At 42.9% G+C, this 19,021-nt stretch overlaps 1 protein-coding gene across 1 annotated transcript in view; it reads left to right on the forward strand.

Moving 5' to 3' along the window:
* Positions 1–729: 729 nt before the first annotated feature.
* Positions 730–19,021, forward strand: part of kifap3a (kinesin-associated protein 3a) — a 50,897-nt gene continuing 32,605 nt past the window's right edge. Inside the window, 8 exon segments of the mRNA XM_034180779.1 lie at positions 730–741; positions 4,254–4,376; positions 5,856–5,895; positions 14,396–14,462; positions 14,464–14,487; positions 18,184–18,302; positions 18,445–18,540; positions 18,646–18,824. Of these exon segments, the coding sequence (XP_034036670.1) occupies positions 730–741; positions 4,254–4,376; positions 5,856–5,895; positions 14,396–14,462; positions 14,464–14,487; positions 18,184–18,302; positions 18,445–18,540; positions 18,646–18,824 (660 nt within the window).

Genomic DNA, 19,021 nt, shown 5'->3' on the forward strand with positions numbered 1-19,021 from the left:
GAGGAGCTCAGCAGCACCCGCTGCTCGGTAGGAACAGAAACTGAGATAGAAGACAGAAAGAGTGATAGAAGTCAGTCTCCAAACACAAGCAGCTACAAAAAACCCCACCAGAAATAGAAGCTCGATTTGTCGCTAGTCGTTTTTAACAAAGAAAATGCCGCTAAGAGGATTAAGAAAGTCTCCGGTTCAACTCAGAACAGAATGAAAATTAAAAAATGCTCCCACGGATGTTTACACCAAAAGATCGCTGATTCGCTCATTTCGCTGTCAATCAAAAAGGGATTCAGCCTCAGACAGATCATCCAATCATCATGCAGAAACTCCGAGGCCCGCCCACTGCCCCATAGACCCCAGACACGCTGAGCGTCCGATGGGCGGGACAAAGCCCAGCATTTATCCAATGACTCGTCTCGTTTTGCTGCACTCTTTGCTTCGCTATTAAACTCTGACACTGTTTAAAGCACTGTGAAGCTGCAGGAATACGTAAATCAATACATACCTTTTTCCTTTGCTCGTTTCTCCTCTTCTTCTTTCTTTTTCTATCGAAATTGGGCACCTGATGGCTTTGATCGTTTCCTATCCATGATTATGTCTTACTCCGTTTCAACCACCTCCTCGTCCAAACATTGAATGATTCCCCCCTCCCCCTGCACAAACTCTGCACTGTGCAGCGTTGCTCACGTAACGCGAGAGGTGAGATGGGGGGGGGCACTCTGCCATAACGTAACCATGAACTCCCCCGTCAGGACAACCCCCCCCCACCCTGTTTTTTTTTTTTTTTTTTTTTTTTTTACCCCACGCTCGTGCCGCCCCCCTGCGATGCTGCCCCAGGCAGCTGCCCGGTTGGCCCGCCTCCAGGACTGCCCCTGGGGACAGCTGTCCTGTCATTAGGTGTGCTAACTAGAGCACAATAGTTGCTAATTAGAGCTATTGTTTAGTCACTAGCCTATAGCAGTCTGCCTCTCACTAGGAGGGGTCTGGTTAGGTTTAAAACTCCAGCTTTTGTTGACTTCTGTTTTATTCTTCTCTAAAAGAGTCAGACAGAAGTCAGACTTCCAGAGCAAGAATTTTAGCTGAGGAAGCTTCTGCAATTTGAAGCGAAACATCCTCGCGTCAAGCAACCCAGTCCAGTCGAAGATTCAAGCTTCTCTACTATGGAAACCACCTGGACAACTGAGAGCCTACACAGAAATTAAAATGTGTGAAATTCCAAGTGTTCCAATACTTTTGGAGGGCACAGTATCCTAACCTTATGATGAGTGTAAAATGAGTGTGGTATTATTACTGTTTTGTTTAAATCAAATCAAATCAATTTTATTTATATAGCGCCAAATCACAACAACAGTTGCCCCAAGGCGCTTTATAATGAAAGGCAAAAGCCATACAATAATTACAGAAAAACCCCAACAGTCAAAACGACCCCCTGTGAGCAACCACTTGGCAACAGTGGGAAGGAAAAACTCCCTTTTAACAGGAAGAAACCTCCAGCAGAACCAGGCTCAGGGAGGGGCAGTCTTCTGCTGGGACTGGTTGGGGCTGAGGGAGAGAACCAGGAAAAAGACATGCTGTGGAGGGGAGCAGAGATCGATCACTAATGATTAAATGCAGAGTGGTGCATACAGAGCAAAAAGAGAAAGAAACACTCAGTGCATCATGGGAACCCCCCAGCAGTCTACGTCTATAGCAGCATAACTAAGGGATGGTTCAGGGTCACCTGATCCAGCCCTAACTATAAGCTTTAGCAAAAAGGAAAGTTTTAAGCCTAATCTTAAAAGTAGAGAGGGTGTCTGTCTCCCTGATCTGAATTGGGAGCTGGTTCCACAGGACAGGAGCCTGAAAGCTGAAGGCTCTGCCTCCCATTCTACTCTTACAAACCCTAGGAACTACAAGTAAGCCTGCAGTCTGAGAGCGAAGCGCTCTATTGGGGTGATATGGTACTATGAGGTCCCTAAGATAAGATGGGACCTGATTATTCAAAACCTTATAAGTAAGAAGAAGAATTTTAAATTCTATTCTAGAATTAACAGGAAGCCAATGAAGAGAGGCCAATATGGGTGAGATATGCTCTCTCCTTCTAGTCCCCGTCAGTACTCTAGCTGCAGCATTTTGAATTAACTGAAGGCTTTTCTAGGGAACTTTTAGGACAACCTGATAACAAGGAATTACAATAGTCCAGCCTAGAGGAAATAAATGCATGAATTAGTTTTTCAGCATCACTCTGAGACAAGACCTTTCTAATTTTAGAGATATTGCACAAATGTAAAAAAGCAGTCCTACATATTTGCTTAATATGCGCATTGAAGGACATATCCTGATCAAAAATGACTCCAAGATTTCTCACAGTATTACTAGAGGTCAGGGTAATGCCATCCAGAGTAAGGATCAGGTTAGACACCATGTTTCTAAGATTTGTGGGGCCAAGTACAATAACTTCAGTTTTATCTGAGTTTAAAAGCAAGAAATTAGAGGTCATCCATGTCTTTATGTTTGAAAGACAATCCTGCAGTTTAACTAATTGGTGTGTGTCCTCTGGCTTCATGGATAGATAAAGCTGGGTATCATCTGCGTAACAATGAAAATTTAAGCAATGCTTTCTAATAATACTGCCTAAGGGAAGCATGTATAAAGTGAATAAAATTGGTCCTAGCACAGAACCTTGTGGAACTCCATAATTAACCTTAGTCTGTGAAGAAGATTCCCCATTTACATGAAGAAATTGTAATCTATTAGATAAATATGATTCAAACCACCGCAGTGCAGTGCCTTTAATACCTATGGCATGCTCTAATCTCTGTAATAAAATTTTATGGTCAACAGTATCAAAAGCAGCACTGAGGTCTAACAGAACAAGCACAGAGATGAGTCCACTGTCTGAGGCCATAAGAAGATCATTTGTAACCTTCACTAATGCTGTTTCTGTACTATGATGAATTCTAAAACCTGACTGAAACTCTTCAAATAGACCATTCCTCTGCAGATGATCAGTTAGCTGTTTTACAACTACCCTTTCAAGAATTTTTGAGAGAAAACATTTAAGAATGTTTAATTTTCACTGTTGCTGCACTTTGTGTCAAATCATAGTCATATATTGTATATCATACTGATATGAAAATTCAGTAAGGTATTACTTCTATTATACATTCCAAAACTAAGGTGGAACTCTACTAGTGTTTACTAAGGTACACCTAAATATCTTTTTTTAAAAATAAGAGTAGAGCTACTTAGGTGCCTGGTCTTGAAAACCAGGGATGGTAGGTTGAAAATCTTTTTTATCCCATGGGAACTCTCCCTACACACCTAAGCGGCTCAAGAATATGGACAGCATGTATATAAGTGACATTTACATGACAATTTATATGACAATATTGAGATACGATAATTTGGCCATATTGTACAGCCCTACTGACAACTAGCTGAAAACTTTGAATATTAATTTACATCTACATTTAAAAAAAATGCTTTAAAAATAAAAAGTTAAAAAAAATGCTTAAAGTGGCAGCAGGTTAAAAGGGCTGTAATTGGGGGTGGGGGGGTCAGCTGAAAAGCAAAAAAGAAAAATGCTTAAAAAGGTGGGGAGTATGGGGGGCAGAGCCCCCCCAGCAGCTGAAAGGTTTTTGCCATGCTAATGCTCCTTTGAAGCATTTACTCAAAATAAAGTCTGAAGGACCTAAATGACATGGTGAGATGCTGATGAGCTTCGCTCATTCATGTCTGCCACATATGCATATTATACAAATGATGAATGTTTATGAGTTCAATGGTACAAATATTTTATGTGAAAGCTGAAACATACCATTCAACGAGGTAAAGCCTCTGCCTGCTGCTCTGACATCAACAATCCAACACAAACACGATCCTTCTATTTCTATTTTTGGTATAATTTCTTTTGATCCAGCATGCCTTTCATGTTTTTTGGATGTGGGTGTCCTCTCTGCATGGACTGATATTTGAGCCACATGTCAGTCGACATCTGGTGACTAAACTAATGAGGGTGTGAAACACCTGAGCAGTCAATTGTGTAAGTACTTTTTTTCTAAAATAAAGTGGTGAAATTCCTCCAAAGTGCTCAAATAGCATGAAAACCCAAACCTTTTTTTAATGTACAAATATTTATGGGAAGACCTGATCCAAAACTACAATGAAAAAAAAACAAAACAAAACAACAATTAGGCCTCAACTTTGGTCTGCTCCTGGATCAGGTCTTGGTTTGCACTATTTCCCAGCTCAGAGTGTTAACCTGCATCTCCCTCCAGCTGGAGGAGGAGCCCAACATCAACAGCATTAATGAGTATGTGGATCTGCTTTACGAGGACATCCAGGAGAAGATCAGAGGAGTCACACTCATCTTCTATTACAGAGATTAGAGCATGCCATAGGTATTAAAGGCACTGCGCTGCGGTGGTTTGAATCATATTTGTCTAATAGATTACAATTTGTTCATGTAAATGGGGAATCTTCTTCACAGACTAAAGTTAATTATGGAGTTCCACAAGGTTCTGTGCTAGGACCAATTTTATTCACTTTATATATGCTTCCCTTAGGCAGTATTATTAGACGGTATTGCTTAAATTTTCATTGTTACGCAGATGATACCCAGCTTTATCTATCCATGAATCCAGAGGACACACACCAATTAGCTAAACTGCAGGATTGTCTTACAGACATAAAGACATGGATGACCTCTAATTTCCTGCTTTTAAACTCAGATAAAATTGAAGTTATTGTACTTGGCCCCACAAATCTTAGAAACATGGTGTCTAACCAGATCCTTACTCTGGATGGCATTACCCTGACCTCTAGTAATACTGTGAGAAATCTTGGAGTCATTTTTGATCAGGATATGTCATTCAAAGCGCATATTAAACAAATATGTAGGACTGCTTTTTTGCATTTACGCAATATCTCTAAAATCAGAAAGGTCTTGTCTCAGAGTGATGCTGAAAAACTAATTCATGCATTTATTTCCTCTAGGCTGGACTATTGTAATTCATTATTATCAGGTTGTCCTAAAAGTTCCCTAAAAAGCCTTCAGTTAATTCAAAATGCTGCAGCTAGAGTGCTGACGGGGACTAGAAGGAGAGAGCATATCTCACCCATATTGGCCTCTCTTCATTGGCTTCCTGTTAATTCTAGAATAGAATTTAAAATTCTTCTTCTTACTTATAAGGTTTTGAATAATCAGGTCCCATCTTATCTTAGGGACCTCGTAGTACCATATCACCCCAATAGAGCGCTTCGCTCTCAGACTGCAGGCTTACTTGTAGTTCCTAGGGTTTGTAAGAGTAGAATGGGAGGCAGAGCCTTCAGCTTTCAGGCTCCTCTCCTGTGGAACCAGCTCCCAATTCAGATCAGGGAGACAGACACCCTCTCTACTTTTAAGATTAGGCTTAAAACTTTCCTTTTCGCTAAAGCTTATAGTTAGGGCTGGATCAGGTGACCCTGAACCATCCCTTAGTTATGCTGCTATAGACGTAGACTGCTGGGGGGTTCCCATGATGCACTGTTTCTTTCTCTTTTTGCTCTGTATGCACCACTCTGCATTTAATCATTAGTGATCGATCTCTGCTCCCCTCCACAGCATGTCTTTTTCCTGGTTCTCTCCCTCAGCCCCAACCAGTCCCAGCAGAAGACTGCCCCTCCCTGAGCCTGGTTCTGCTGGAGGTTTCTTCCTGTTAAAAGGGAGTTTTTCCTTCCCACTGTAGCCAAGTGCTTGCTCACAGGGGGTCGTTTTGACCGTTGGGGTTTTACATCATTATTGTTTGGCCTTGCCTTACAATATAAAGCGCCTTGGGGCAACTGTTTGTTGTGATTTGGTGCTATATAAAAAAAAAATTGATTGATTGATTGATCTTCAGACTCGTAACTCTGACAACCTGGAGGAACTCCTCCACAATGGTTTCTCTCCCCCGATTTACTGCTTTTATTGTGCATCTGTGTATTTTCAGTTCTACAGAAGTTATTTTGTAGTTACTCCCTAAACAACCCTGTTATTACTTCCACCAAAGTGGTTGTTTTTGCCCACATTAGTTTGTCCAGGAAAACAGATCCTGCACCGACTGCTGCCTTCAGATATGACATTCATAATTTGATATGGATGCACAGCAGGTGCCAGTGTTCAGCATGTCTTTGATACAGTCTGCTACAATTTTTAAAAATAGGTTTTGAAACATTCTTGGACAGTGTTTAGACTTTGATGTCACTAATTTGTAGAGAGGAAAAGTGCTAAAACAATTCCCAGCCACTCTTTAGGGTCCCTTCACACACAGCACGAGTGAAGCCAACTAGTGCACGAAGGAGAAATTGCATGCCATTCATGAAAAACCGGAGCCACCTCTAACACCTTGTACACCTGTCGCTACATCTATTCGTGCACACAAGTGGTTGAAAGGCAGAGATTGCCCTGTGAGAGCCCATTTGGTCCCTCTCGCGCCAGGTGTCGGCCAAATTCCAGGTGACACACACAAACATCCAATACCACTTGTGGAGCACTTAGGAAATGTGAGGCCATTCACGCATTCAGCACAAAAATAGTGAGCAGGTGACCACTTTCGAGCTGGCTGTGAAATTTGTCTAAGTGCCCCCACGACTGTGATGTTGCCAAGCAGCACACATGCTGTGTGTGTGTATCGCAATTGTGTCGCGCCCCCCTCTCCCCACTCCCCAACCCTGCTACACATGTGTGTACATGTCTGTTGCGCCCCCTGCGCTCCAATACATGTGGTGTGCGGGGGGGAGAACACTTGCATGACATGCTGATATTTCTGTACACTACAGACAGATTACATGGGGACTGGCCAGTCACGTCTGACCGCACACAGCACCGCAAGACACCTAACAGCTGATCGCCGGCCAGAGACTCACTGACAGCTGGAAATGATGGCTCAGTCCACACAACTTGCCACATTATAAACACAGAGAACAATGCCATGACAAGTATATAAATAAATACTACAACAACCCATAACTAAAAATAAATAATCACAGCACACAGAAACAGAGAGTGACTCTACTGAGAGCTGGATGAAAAAGTTGGTGTGTCTGTCCACAGCTGCAGCTGTTGAGATCTCTGGACCCGTGAGTCGCAACTGGAGAACACGTACCGTGTTTTGAAGGACATGAAAATTCAGTAAGGTATATCTTCTATTATACATACCAATTCGAAGGTAGAACTCTACTAGTGTATACTAAAGTATATCTAAAAAAGAAGAGTAGAGCCACTTCGGTGCCTGGTCTTGAGAACCAGGGATGGTAGATTTAAAAGCTTTTTATCCCATGCAAACTCTCCCTACCCACCTAAGCGGCTCAAGAATATTGACAGCATGTATATAAGTGACATTTACACATGACCTTACAACTATACACCGTGAGGCGCATGACTGCGTGCTGTCCTCAGGTGGAAATACATAAAAGCATCTCACCTTTGCCACGGGGTGGAGTGGCTGCTCAGTGCACACACCAGCAGGCTGTTCCATGTGAAAAGCACCGTCTGTTCATGTGAACACTCTGGTGATCTGACTGTCATGTCACCCACATCAGCTCCGGTTCACATGACCCTGTGTCTCTCCTTTGCGTGCCGCTTGCTGGACCAATTGTTTTGTTGTAAATGTGCAGACTTTTCTGATCCATTTTTAATCAGTGTGCGCACTGTAAAAACTGTTAAAGTATGATAGCAGACGAAGGAGTGAAAGCAGAAAAGTGTCAAATCACAGCCTTTTGTGTCTGATTTAACAGGTGCTCATCATGTTGCAGCTCAGAGTCTGAACATGGTATGAAAAAAACAAACGCTTTTTTTAATCACAGAAATGACTCCGGTCCCACTTTCCTCAAATCAGCGAGTGTCTAAGCTGAACTTTAACCCTCTGGGGCTGACGCCATCGTATACGATGGCTGAGACCAAGCTTTACAAAATTCTAAATAACTTTGGAATGATACGAGGTCTGTGATAAAAGTAACGGACCTTATTATTTTTTTCAAAAACCATATGGATTTGAATCACGTGTGATTACATCAGACATACTTGAACCCTCGTGGGCATGCGAGAGTTTTTTCACGCCTGTCAGTTACGTCATTCGCCTGTGGGCAGTCTTTGAGTGAGGAGTGGCCCACCCTCTCGTCGTTTTTTCATTGTTTAGGAATGGCTCAGAGACTGCTGCTTTGTTTGATCAAAATTTTTTCAAAAACTGTAAGGCACAACTGAGTGGACACCATTCGATAAATTCAGCTGGTTTTCTGTAAAAATTTTAACGGCTGATGAGAGATTTTGGTCTGGTAGTGTCGCTTTAAGGATGGCCCACGGCGCCTGATGGCGATCTGCGCTCTGAGGCGGCAGCGTCTCGCCGTTTCAAGTTGAAAACTTCCACATTTCAGGCTCTGTTGACCCAGTAAGTCGTCAGAGAACAGAGAACTTTCAGAAGAAGTCGGCATGAGGAGTTTATTCGGACATTCCATTGTTAACGGACATTTTGTAATGAAAGAACGTGTGGGCAGAGTTGCATGTCAGGCTGGACCCGACCGCGGGGGGTCGCGACAGGAAAAACACCTCCGTTGGAAACCTTAACGGACAAGTTGGAACATGCCCAAGCTGTTAAACAATTTCTCAGTTACTCACTTGTTGAAAGCCATCAAAAGCCGCCTGAATTTTACAAATGGTTTTCAACACAGAGGTGTTTTTCCTGTCGCGGCGCACACAGATTCGCCGAGTCGTCACAGAAACGACTCGGCGAATTTGCGCGCACGTCTTTCATTAAAAAATGTCCTTAAACAGTGGAATGTCCGCATAAAGTCCTCATGCCGGCCTCTTCTCTGTTCTCTCACGACGTCCTGGGTGAATTAAGCCTTAAATTAGAATGTTTTCAGGTCGAAACAGGCCGACGACGGCGCCTGGAAGCGCTGCGCGACGTTGCGCTCTGTGGGAAGTCCTTACAGCGACAGAAACACCCCATAATCTCTCATCAGCCATTAAACTTTTCACCGAAAACCAGCTTAATTTCTCGAATAGTGTCCACTCGGATATCCCTCTCAGGTCCAGAAAAAATGTTGATAAAGCAACACGCGCCATCTGCAGCGGTTATTCAGACAAAGAGATTCCGATGGGCGGGGTGGAGCATTCCTCACTCAAGGCCTGCCCACAGGCGAATGACGTCACCGACGCGTGAAAAAACTCACGCATGTGCACGAGGGTTCAAGCTTGTCTGACGTAAAAACATATGAATCAAATCAAATTTACCTCACGCGAAAAGTCAAAGATCGTTTTCTAGCTGGCCCATTTGAATAGACCCCTGGGTGCTCCAATGAGTACATACTATTAGTACATACTCAGTGCGCCCTGCGCCATTACACACAGTGATCACTGAAAGCAGGAGCAGACAGAGAGCCTCTGATGACAATTTCACGTGCTCAAATAAAGAGTGTGTAACTATCAGGATTGCTCCACTAGTTTGCATGTGAATGTTACTGGATAACTCTGTTGCTTTCTCTGCATAAAGCACTGTTTACCATATCAATGGACAACAAAATGCATAGAACATTTTGTATATACAGTGGTCCCTCGCTATAACGTGGTTCACCTTTCACGGCCTCGCTGTTTCACGGATTTTTTTTAGTCCAATTTTGCATGCTTTTTTTTTACAGCGCATTGTGTTCATCAAGCAGCCGGTCGCAACACCGCGAAGGGAGAGCACATGCATTGTGTTCTGCGTGTCTGTTTATAAGAATCTTCTCGCCCAGAAGAAAAAAGAACGCCAACAACTCCCCATAACTGTGTTCTACACTTGGAAAAAGACACCTACAGTGAGGTGTGAGTCCGTGGAAAAAGACGTGACAGCGCAGCGGCGCCAGGACGAAGAGGCGCGATCAGAGGAACTGTGAAATACTGGTCAGTCACTATTAATAATTTCTTATGTGTCCAATCTCGTACGTTGATCATTAAAATTGAATTCGTTAGTTCTAAAAGCCATCATAATTATTTATAGGAAAACGTTCTATTTTTATTTCTCAAACAAATGTTTGGGCCTGAAAACAGGTTGGTCTTATTTTTCTACTAAGGTTTGAACTTTGAGAGTGTTTACACACGAGAGAAAAGTGAGAAAACGTTCATGCCTGATTGAGAAAAGTGTATAAAGTGTGTAGTGAGGGGTTTTACAGCTTTAAAACATCTATTATAATTGTAAAAAATAACGCTGGCCACTTCGCGGATTTCACATATTGCGGGCTATTTTTAGAACGTAACTCCCGCGATAAATGAGGGACCACTGTATTGTTCAAAATGTTCATTTGTGTTTATTGTTTCTTTCACACAAGACCTCAAATTACCTTTATAAAGTGTCAAAACAGTTGTTTATTATAGTTTGCTGTGTGTTTTGAATAAATGTGTGTGGAAAATTATTTTTCCCTTTATTTTTTCCTTGCCTATTTTTGATTGTAAACCTTTATTACACTTATAAAACACAACAAAAAACACAACAAAAACATATACGTATATTCTGAAAGCACAGGTTGTCCTGAAAAAAAGAGACATAAAACTTGATTGTGGGATGCAGGGAGAGCTGTTAACAGCAATAATAAAACATTTATGCCAGGCGAGCGAACTGTCCAAAAAATGCCCTCGGACCCCAGAGGGTTAATTTGTACCCCTGTCACTCTGCGCGCTCCAGACTGCTCGGGGTTTTTAATGGAAATACATTGTGATCAGACGGGACATTTTATCTGATGTGAGCGCAAAATCCGTTGTACAAAATCCGTTACATATGATGTTTATTACCTGGAAAACAATACAAAAACTTTGGGACTTTTATGTCCCGTGACTGTGTTTATATCTGGTTTATACGATGATGGTTTAGTTGAGTTTTATGTACATAGGACTGAACAATAAATTTACCTCTCAAAATTTTAATGATGAAGTCGCTTCCATCCCATACAGCTGACTGTTTTTTTCAAAATTTTTCTTCTGTTTGGATCTGAAGGGAATCTGTACATCTCGAAGCCCTTATTGTGTCTATTTGTGCCTCCAAATGCACAACAACCCGGCATTTTCAGTGAATAAATAAATAAAATATCTGGATTTACATGCAGACAGATTAACAGTGAATGGTATTTTGAACCCAAGATGGCACCATGAGTCACATGAATGTTTTTTCGACTCATCATGTCGCCACTTTCTCAAATAAGGCACTCTATGTTATGTGTCGACGCAGATTGAGGAGCGAACCTGCGTCAGACAGGACCCAGCACTAAAAATAACCAAGAAGCGGTTCCATCAACAAAAAAAAAATTATTTTTCACCTGTGCCTAAATAAATCATACAAAAAAAACCCCAACCCAATGTCCTTCAAGAGGAGTGACTGCTGGCACGCTCTCCAGTGTTCACGGGGAGAGAAGTCCGATGCTCCTGGACTCACTACCATCAAACAGACACCCCCCCAGGTGGACACGACAAACTGATTCTCTGTTGAAGCACAGAAGATGTGAGGCACGTTAGCTATTATAGCAATTTCTTTCACAGAACACATGCTATCAGCAACACATCAAGGTTTATACTTTTTATCTTTATGCACATGAGCAGCTTCTCACAATAAGTGGAGGATCACTTATCCTGCACGCCACAACAGTGAGAAGCAAGCCACACCATTCTCATCACAATTTCACGTATACTATGTAGCAAAACATCAAGTTATTATCTACAATTAATCCAACAGTTAATTACCTTTACTGTGTGCTGACAGCATGTGTCCTCACCCTTCCTTGCTTCACAGGCTTATTGTGTCAAACCCAGGTGCGGTCCTCAGCGTCTCACAAACGAACATCACAAGGTCGAGTTCCCGGCAGTTCTGCTTGGCTCACACCTGCCTTAAAAGCAGAACGCCATCCAATTATCTGCTACAGCTGAAAGTCTTTAGGGCTGCACGTGAGCACCAGTCCCAGGTGCCTCACATGATATTGACGAGGGTGAGGATTCTTCAGCCAGCACCTTCTTTTCCACAGACAAATCAGCTTCCATGCCACCTGAGGAGCAAAGAAAAGAAAACAACACCAAAACCTCCAGCCACACCCCCCGACACACAACACTCTAGCTCCAGCTGTCCGCTGTATCGTGCACCTGTCCAGCCTTGTGTCCCTCCCGAAGTGGGCTCAATTTTTTCGGGGTTCGCACATTTGGGCTGTTTCAGGCTGTTTCGTCGTGTTTCGTACCTATTTGTGCTATCTGTGAAGGGGCCCTTAATTTTGGTTTTTCTTTCCCATGCTGGTGAATATCCTGTCCCATATTTTCCCACATAGTGGGCATCACTGTGGTTGCTAGCTCAAGTTGGTAGCTGACGCTGTCTTGAAGGCAGTAAGCAGAGCATACACGGTGCACAGAATTCAGCAGGTGGCAACCAAGATACAGCTAAGTACCACAGGTGTTTGTAATCATACTATCCTGCACATACCCCCCCCCCCACACACACACACACACACATCCACACACATATATATCCCTAACGTATGTACGTATGTATTGCTTTTGTAGTTACAAACATTTTCTATGATCCATCTTGCACTAACCATCCAACAGGTGGCAGACATGTCTATGGGCCATTATATAGGCAAAGTAAAGCTCCTTTTTTGATTGATGTGGTGAAACGTCATCAACAGCTAGACATTTCAAGCTCATTGTACGAGGTCTGTGATAAAACTAACATACCTTTTTATTTTTTTCAAAAACTATATGGATTTGAATCACGTGCGATTACATCAGACAAGCTTGAACCCTCGTGTGCATGCATGAGTTTTTTCACGCCTGTCGGTTACGTCATTCGCCTGTGGGCTGCCTCTGAGTGAGGAGTGGTCTACCCCTCCCGTCGGAATCTCTTTGTCTGAGAACGTCCTGAGAGACTGGCGCTTTGCTTGATCAAAATCTTTTCAAAAACTATGAGGCACATCGAAGTGGACACCATTCGAGAAATTCAGCTGGTTTTCTGTGAAAATTTTAATGGCTGATGAGAGATTATGGACTGTTGCTGTCGCTTTAAGGACTGCCCACAGAGCGGGACGTCGCGATGCTCCCTGAGCCGCCGCTGTCTGCCTGTTTCGAGCTGAAAGCTTCCAAATTTAAGCCTCTGTTGACCCAGGACGTCGTGAGAGAACAGAGAACTCTCAGAAGAGGTCGGGATCAGCAGTTTATCCGGACATTCCACTGTTACAGGAGATTTTATTAATGAAAGACGTGAAGACGGGTCCGCGTGTTGGGATGCAGCCGGCGCGGTGCGGCGGCACAGGAAAAACACTCAAAGCCAGCCCACAGGCGAATGACGTAACCGACAGGCGTGAAAAAACTCTCGCATGCCCATGAGGGTTCAAGCTTGTCTGATGTAATCGCACATGATTCAAATCCATATAGTTTTTGAAAAAAATTAAAAGGTCCTATACTTTTCTAACAGACCTCGTATGCTCTTAAATTAGTTGAGTTTCAGGATGATTATACCTGCTGTCTACACAAGCTGGCTGGGAGGGATGAACCAGGGATAAAACACTGAACTAACGCTGTGGAATGTGTGGGTCTGTGGGTCAAATATATTTGTAAGTTTGCTTTGTTTGCAGAGGAAAGCCATAGAAAGTAACAGTACCAGGACATTAGTATTTCCACATTACACAGTTGACCTTTTTTTAAATAATGAACAGATTTTTTTTTTTTTTTTTTGAGAAAATTGGGAAGATGTTTGTTTGAGTCTTGAACAGAAACCGTGACACACTGAGGTTGATGCACATAATCCCAAGGAAATCTAAAATTAGTTGACTTTCTGAAAGGAAGGTCCACTCTCTCGTTTTCAACATGCTGCTTGCAGGAATGTTGTAACACTGTATTTTTCTGTTGGGAGGACTCCTCAAAACACTAACTGTACCGTATGAAGTGTCCTTTAATCAACTTGTCCATTTCAAAAGAAAACACAGCTCGGCCGAAGTTCTGCTCTCTCTCGTGACAACCAGTCTGTTTCTTTGACAGCAGCGCCGAGCCATCATCGGGTGCAGCCGCCGTGAAACAGAAAGGTTTCATCTGTATGTGTCATAATGCACCGTGGGGTCACTTTGTCTGTCGCACTGCATCAAGTGGTCCAGTGTTGATAAGAGCTGAGTGTTCGTGTGAACTGAGAGGCCTGGGGTCAGCTTGGAAAGAGGAGACAAACCCTGGGACGCACGTCTTTATGTTGAGAAGCACCGATAGCTCAGAATCCCCAGGTGCCTCCGACCTCATCGCATTCCCCCACAGTTCTTTACATTAACCTCCAGCTGCACGTCTCTGCACTCAGTCTGACACTGACTGACTTCCACACAGACCTACTTTGTATTTCCTAACGTCTGTCCCCCAATCAGACAGGTCTTTTCTGTGTCTCTTTATTTGTGTATGTGTGTCTGGACACAGAGACGGTCCTGGCAGCCCTGGCTAGAGTCCTGAGGGAGGACTGGAAACAGAGCTTGGCAACAGCCATCAGCTGTCTTTTTCTGCTCCTCCAGGTAAATGATGTTGGTGGATTTTTAATTTTTTTTTTTAATTTAGGAAAACCACGTGGATGCTTCAAGTTGATATTTCCCTCAATCTGCTGTTCACATGACTTTGCAGTGAGCTTTTACTTTGACTCTTAAAGAGACACAAAAAACTGTTTGTTTTTTTTGTTGTTGTTGTTGTTGTTGTTTTGTCCTGGGGTCTCTAAGGACCTTTCATGTTCTCTACAGACTTTGTTACTGTAGGATTGTTTTAACAATTCTCTGCTGAAGGGGGCAGTGTTTCTCTGCACCTGCCTATAATCTGAGTTTCTCACAACTCCGATTAATTTAATGCGTTATAGATTATAAAGGCCAATCATAGCCCAACCCAGGTTTGAACAAACCAGTCCCAATGCAGTGGGTGGGGCTTGATGAAGTTTACGTCCTTATGCCCTCAGAGATGCATTTCCAAGCCTTTTATAATGTGTTTTGGTGAGAAAATGACATTGAACATAATATTATTTGCAGAACATTATGATTATATCCCTTAAAGCAGCACAGAGGCTTAGTGGTTAGCACTGATGCCTCACAGCAGAAGGCTGTAGGATCACTTCCCACCCTTTCTGTGTGGCATTTGCATGTTCTCCTGTGTCTGTGTGGGTTTTCTCCGGGCATTCCAGTTTCCACCCATAATAAAAAAAAAAAGCATGCTTATGTAGGGCCTTCTCCTTTCTCTGCCTCTCTACATGGCTACATCTGGCGCTGCATTGTGGCTGCCCACTGCTCCTAGTGGTTGGATTGTGTCTAACTGCCATTAGGATGGTTAAATGCAGAGGACAAATTTCTCTGTATGTGTGAAATATGTACAATGACAATAAAGGCTCTATTATTATTATCATCATTATTATTATTAAAATCCCAATTAAGAGTATCTTTAACTTGTGGTCATTTCATTACTAATATAGTCAACTGATAATAACCTTTTCTACTGATATAACATGTCTGTTAATTGCTACTCATTTGTGCAAGAACTCTTCTATTCTCAGAATGCACAATAAATCCATTATTTCCAGTAATTCAGGCTCAGAGGTTTTCGTACAAGGTCTTATTTGGGTGTTTGTCTTTTTATTTTCTCCTTATGTGGTTATTTTTATTATGTGCTACTCCTCCTGTCTACGTCTGTCTCTGTTCATCTGTACAGTTGTAACATAAGTAATTTCTTTGGGATTAATCCGGTCTTTGGTTCTGATTCGCAGTGGCCCATAAGAGTTGTTCATGTATTTAATCTGTTATTAACCTAACAAATCACATTTCAAATCATTGTGCAGATGCCCACATTTCAAAGAATTACACATACGAGGTCTGTGAGAAAAGTATCGGACCTTTTTATTTTTTTCAAAAACCATATGGATTTGAATCACATGTGATTGCATCAGACAAGCTTGAACCTTCGTGCGCATGCGTGAGTTTTTTCACGCCTGTTGGTTGCGTCATTCACCTGTGAGCAGGCTTTGTGTGAGCACTGGTCCACCCCTCTCGTCGTTTTTTTATTGCGAATAAATGTCTGAATGATTTGGAGCTTTGCTGCATCAATTTTTTTCCAGAAACTGTGAGAGACCTCCAGGTGGACACCGTTCGGAAAATTAATATGGCTTTCAGGGACGATTTTATGGGGATTACACAGATTAAGGAGTGATCCAGACAGTTTAAAGACCGCCCACAACTGCTGAGAGCGCGCTGCGGTCCGAGCACCGATCGACAGGCTGAAACAACCAGATCATTTCCAACGTGTTGGCTTTGTTGATCCGGGACGTCGTCTGACTTTCACAAAAAGGCAGAAGGCGTGAACATCAGTACTTTTTCGGCACATTCCACTGTTACAGGAGTTTTTTTCATGGAAAGAAAAGCGGAGGGACGCGCCACGGAGCCGTTCATTATGTGGCACAAAACCACCTCCGTGTTGGTCTCACAGGACGGCTTTCAGGTGGATTTCAGACGGCTGTCGGTTGCTTTTCAGTCGTGTGATTATCCGAGAAATTGTGCATGAGCTGGACATGCCCCAACATGTCCTGTGAGGCTTCATCACGGCGTTGCTTTGCGCCATGCGGCTCCACTGCGACGCGCGGAATTCCTCCGCACGTCTGTCTCAATGTGCCAAAAAAGTGCTGATGTCCACTTCTTTTCACAATTCCTGTGCTAGTCAGACGACATAGACAGCGTTCAGTTTAGAAATGAACGGCACATTCCACTGTTACAGGAGTTTTTGTCATGGAAAGAGGAGCGGAGTTCCGCGCGTTGCTCACACAAAGCCTGCTCACAGGCGAATGACGCAACCGACTGGCGTGAAAAAACTCACGCATGCGCATGAAGGTTCAAGCTTGGCTGATGCAATCACACGTGATTCAAATCCATATGGTTTTTGAAAAAAATAAAAAGGTCCGATACTTTTCTCACAGACCTCGTATTCTTTTTTCTGCTGCTTCAGATCCTCCAACTCCATCTCACCCTGTCCTCTGTATCTTCCTCTGTCTCACCTGCATGTCCTCCCTCAGCACATCCATAAACCTCCTCTTTGTCCTCCCTGTTCTCCTCCTGCCTGGTGGCTCCATCCTCAGCATCCTTCTCGCTGTATGCCCTGGGTCCCTCCTCTGCACATTTGCAAACCTCAGTGTTGCTTCTCTAACCTTGTCTCCAAACTGTTCTACCTGTGTTATACATCTGATATTTCCATCCCTAATTCTGTCCATCCTTATAACTCCCCCCCCAAAAATTGCAGCATCTTAAGCTCCACCTCCTGTCTTTTTTCTGGCGTCACCATCTCTAAAGCTACAGTCACATTAGGTACAAGTGACAGCAGGCAACAGTAAGCGGCAAAGCAACGACTTGTGAACTTTCCCTTTCACTCTTGGAGATATCGGTATGTCACAAATCACCTCTTGTAACTGCACTCTTACACTGGACTTCCTCTCATTCATACATGTACTCAGTTTTGTCCGACTGACTTTCATTCCCCTTCTCTCCAAAGCATATCTCCATGTCTTCAGGCTAGTCTCAACCTGGGTAAAACATTGAGCTTGACGTTGATACTGAAATGTAGAAGAATAGCAGAGTGAAGGTAATCATAAGCAGATATTGTCATATTTGTCATAGATATGTACATACTGTGCCCACGTTCCCATAATATCTGTCAAGTTATGTTGTGTTAAATATTTCAGATCATAAATTATAACAGCGCTGAATTTGGGAAACATTTGCTTTTTGCTTCGGTTTTGGCAGCTTTCTTCATTTCCCACAGTAGTCATTTGACTTTGGAAACATGTCTGATATTGACGTTTCACTTTCCAGCTGCGCTTTCGGAAACACAAAAATTATCCTCCGCTGGAATAACACATAAACGTGTGTCAGAACTGATTTTAGTCTGAGCAGAGACGTGCACGTCTGAAAGCTGATCGTCATTCTTGGCCCTCTTCCATCTGCACGTTACACTGTTTGGATTGTGAATCACATCAGGTTGGACTGATTAAGAGTCGAACCGAGACGTCCTGTTTGACTGAATGTGTTTTGACTTTGACAGTTTACTCTGTAAACTACTTCAGGGGCGACAGATAGGGTCATTTTAATGACAGCTCTCAGCTGGAATCCTAAATATGATTTCAGGTTTGGAAGTCCACTTGTGAATAAATGGAAGCCTTTTTTTTCTCTCAACCTCCTAATTTTCTCCTCTAGTGTTTCCAAGTTCCACAGCCTGGTCACACACTTTAAGATTGGGGCCCTGTGCATGAGCATCATCGAACATGAGCTGAGGAGGTATGACCTCTGGCAAGACGAGCTGCAGAAGAAGAAGAATGCTCTTTTCACATAATTGTCTCAAATTTCTGCTACAAAATTACTTTCTAAAATTACTCTTAAATCAGAAGAGTCATGATGAGCCTCAGGTTTTGTGTGGACATTGGAATAATGTGATTTGTAAGAGTTTAGTTCTTTGACCAGTTTCACATGAGAACCAGAGCCTGAACAAGGAATATGAGAAATCTTTCAAGAAGTACCAGAGCATCCTGGTCAAACAGGAGAAGTTTCTCAGAGGTGTGCTTAGGGATCAAACCATCACTTACACATATACAGTACCAATGTATTTACCAGTTAGTCTGACTTCATTCAGAGCTTTTTGCCTGTGTTTTGACTCTCCAGTTGCTTTGTATTTGCTGCTGAACCTGGCCGAAGACACTCGCATTGAGCTGAAGATGAGGAACAAAAGCATTGTCCACATGCTGGTAAAGATTCTGGACCTAGAGGATGAAGAGCTGCTGTTGGTCGCGGTTTCCTTCCTGAAGAAGCTCTCCATCTTTGTGGAAAACAAAAATGACATGGTGAGAGGAGAATATGATAGGAAGAGAAGATAGAGATAACAACTAAGATTGAAAACACAAAGGCCAGTGGCAGATTTAGAGGGGGTTTGCAACCTCTTGACCCCCCCTCCCCCCACAGCATTCCTGAGGTGCTGATTAAAGGTGTGGTAACACATGGGAAAACAAAGGCTGACTGATGAACACTGGTCACCCAAGGC

Source organism: Thalassophryne amazonica, chromosome 10 (genome assembly GCF_902500255.1).
Source record: "Thalassophryne amazonica chromosome 10, fThaAma1.1, whole genome shotgun sequence".
In the NCBI taxonomy this organism is placed as follows: domain Eukaryota; kingdom Metazoa; phylum Chordata; class Actinopteri; order Batrachoidiformes; family Batrachoididae; genus Thalassophryne; species Thalassophryne amazonica.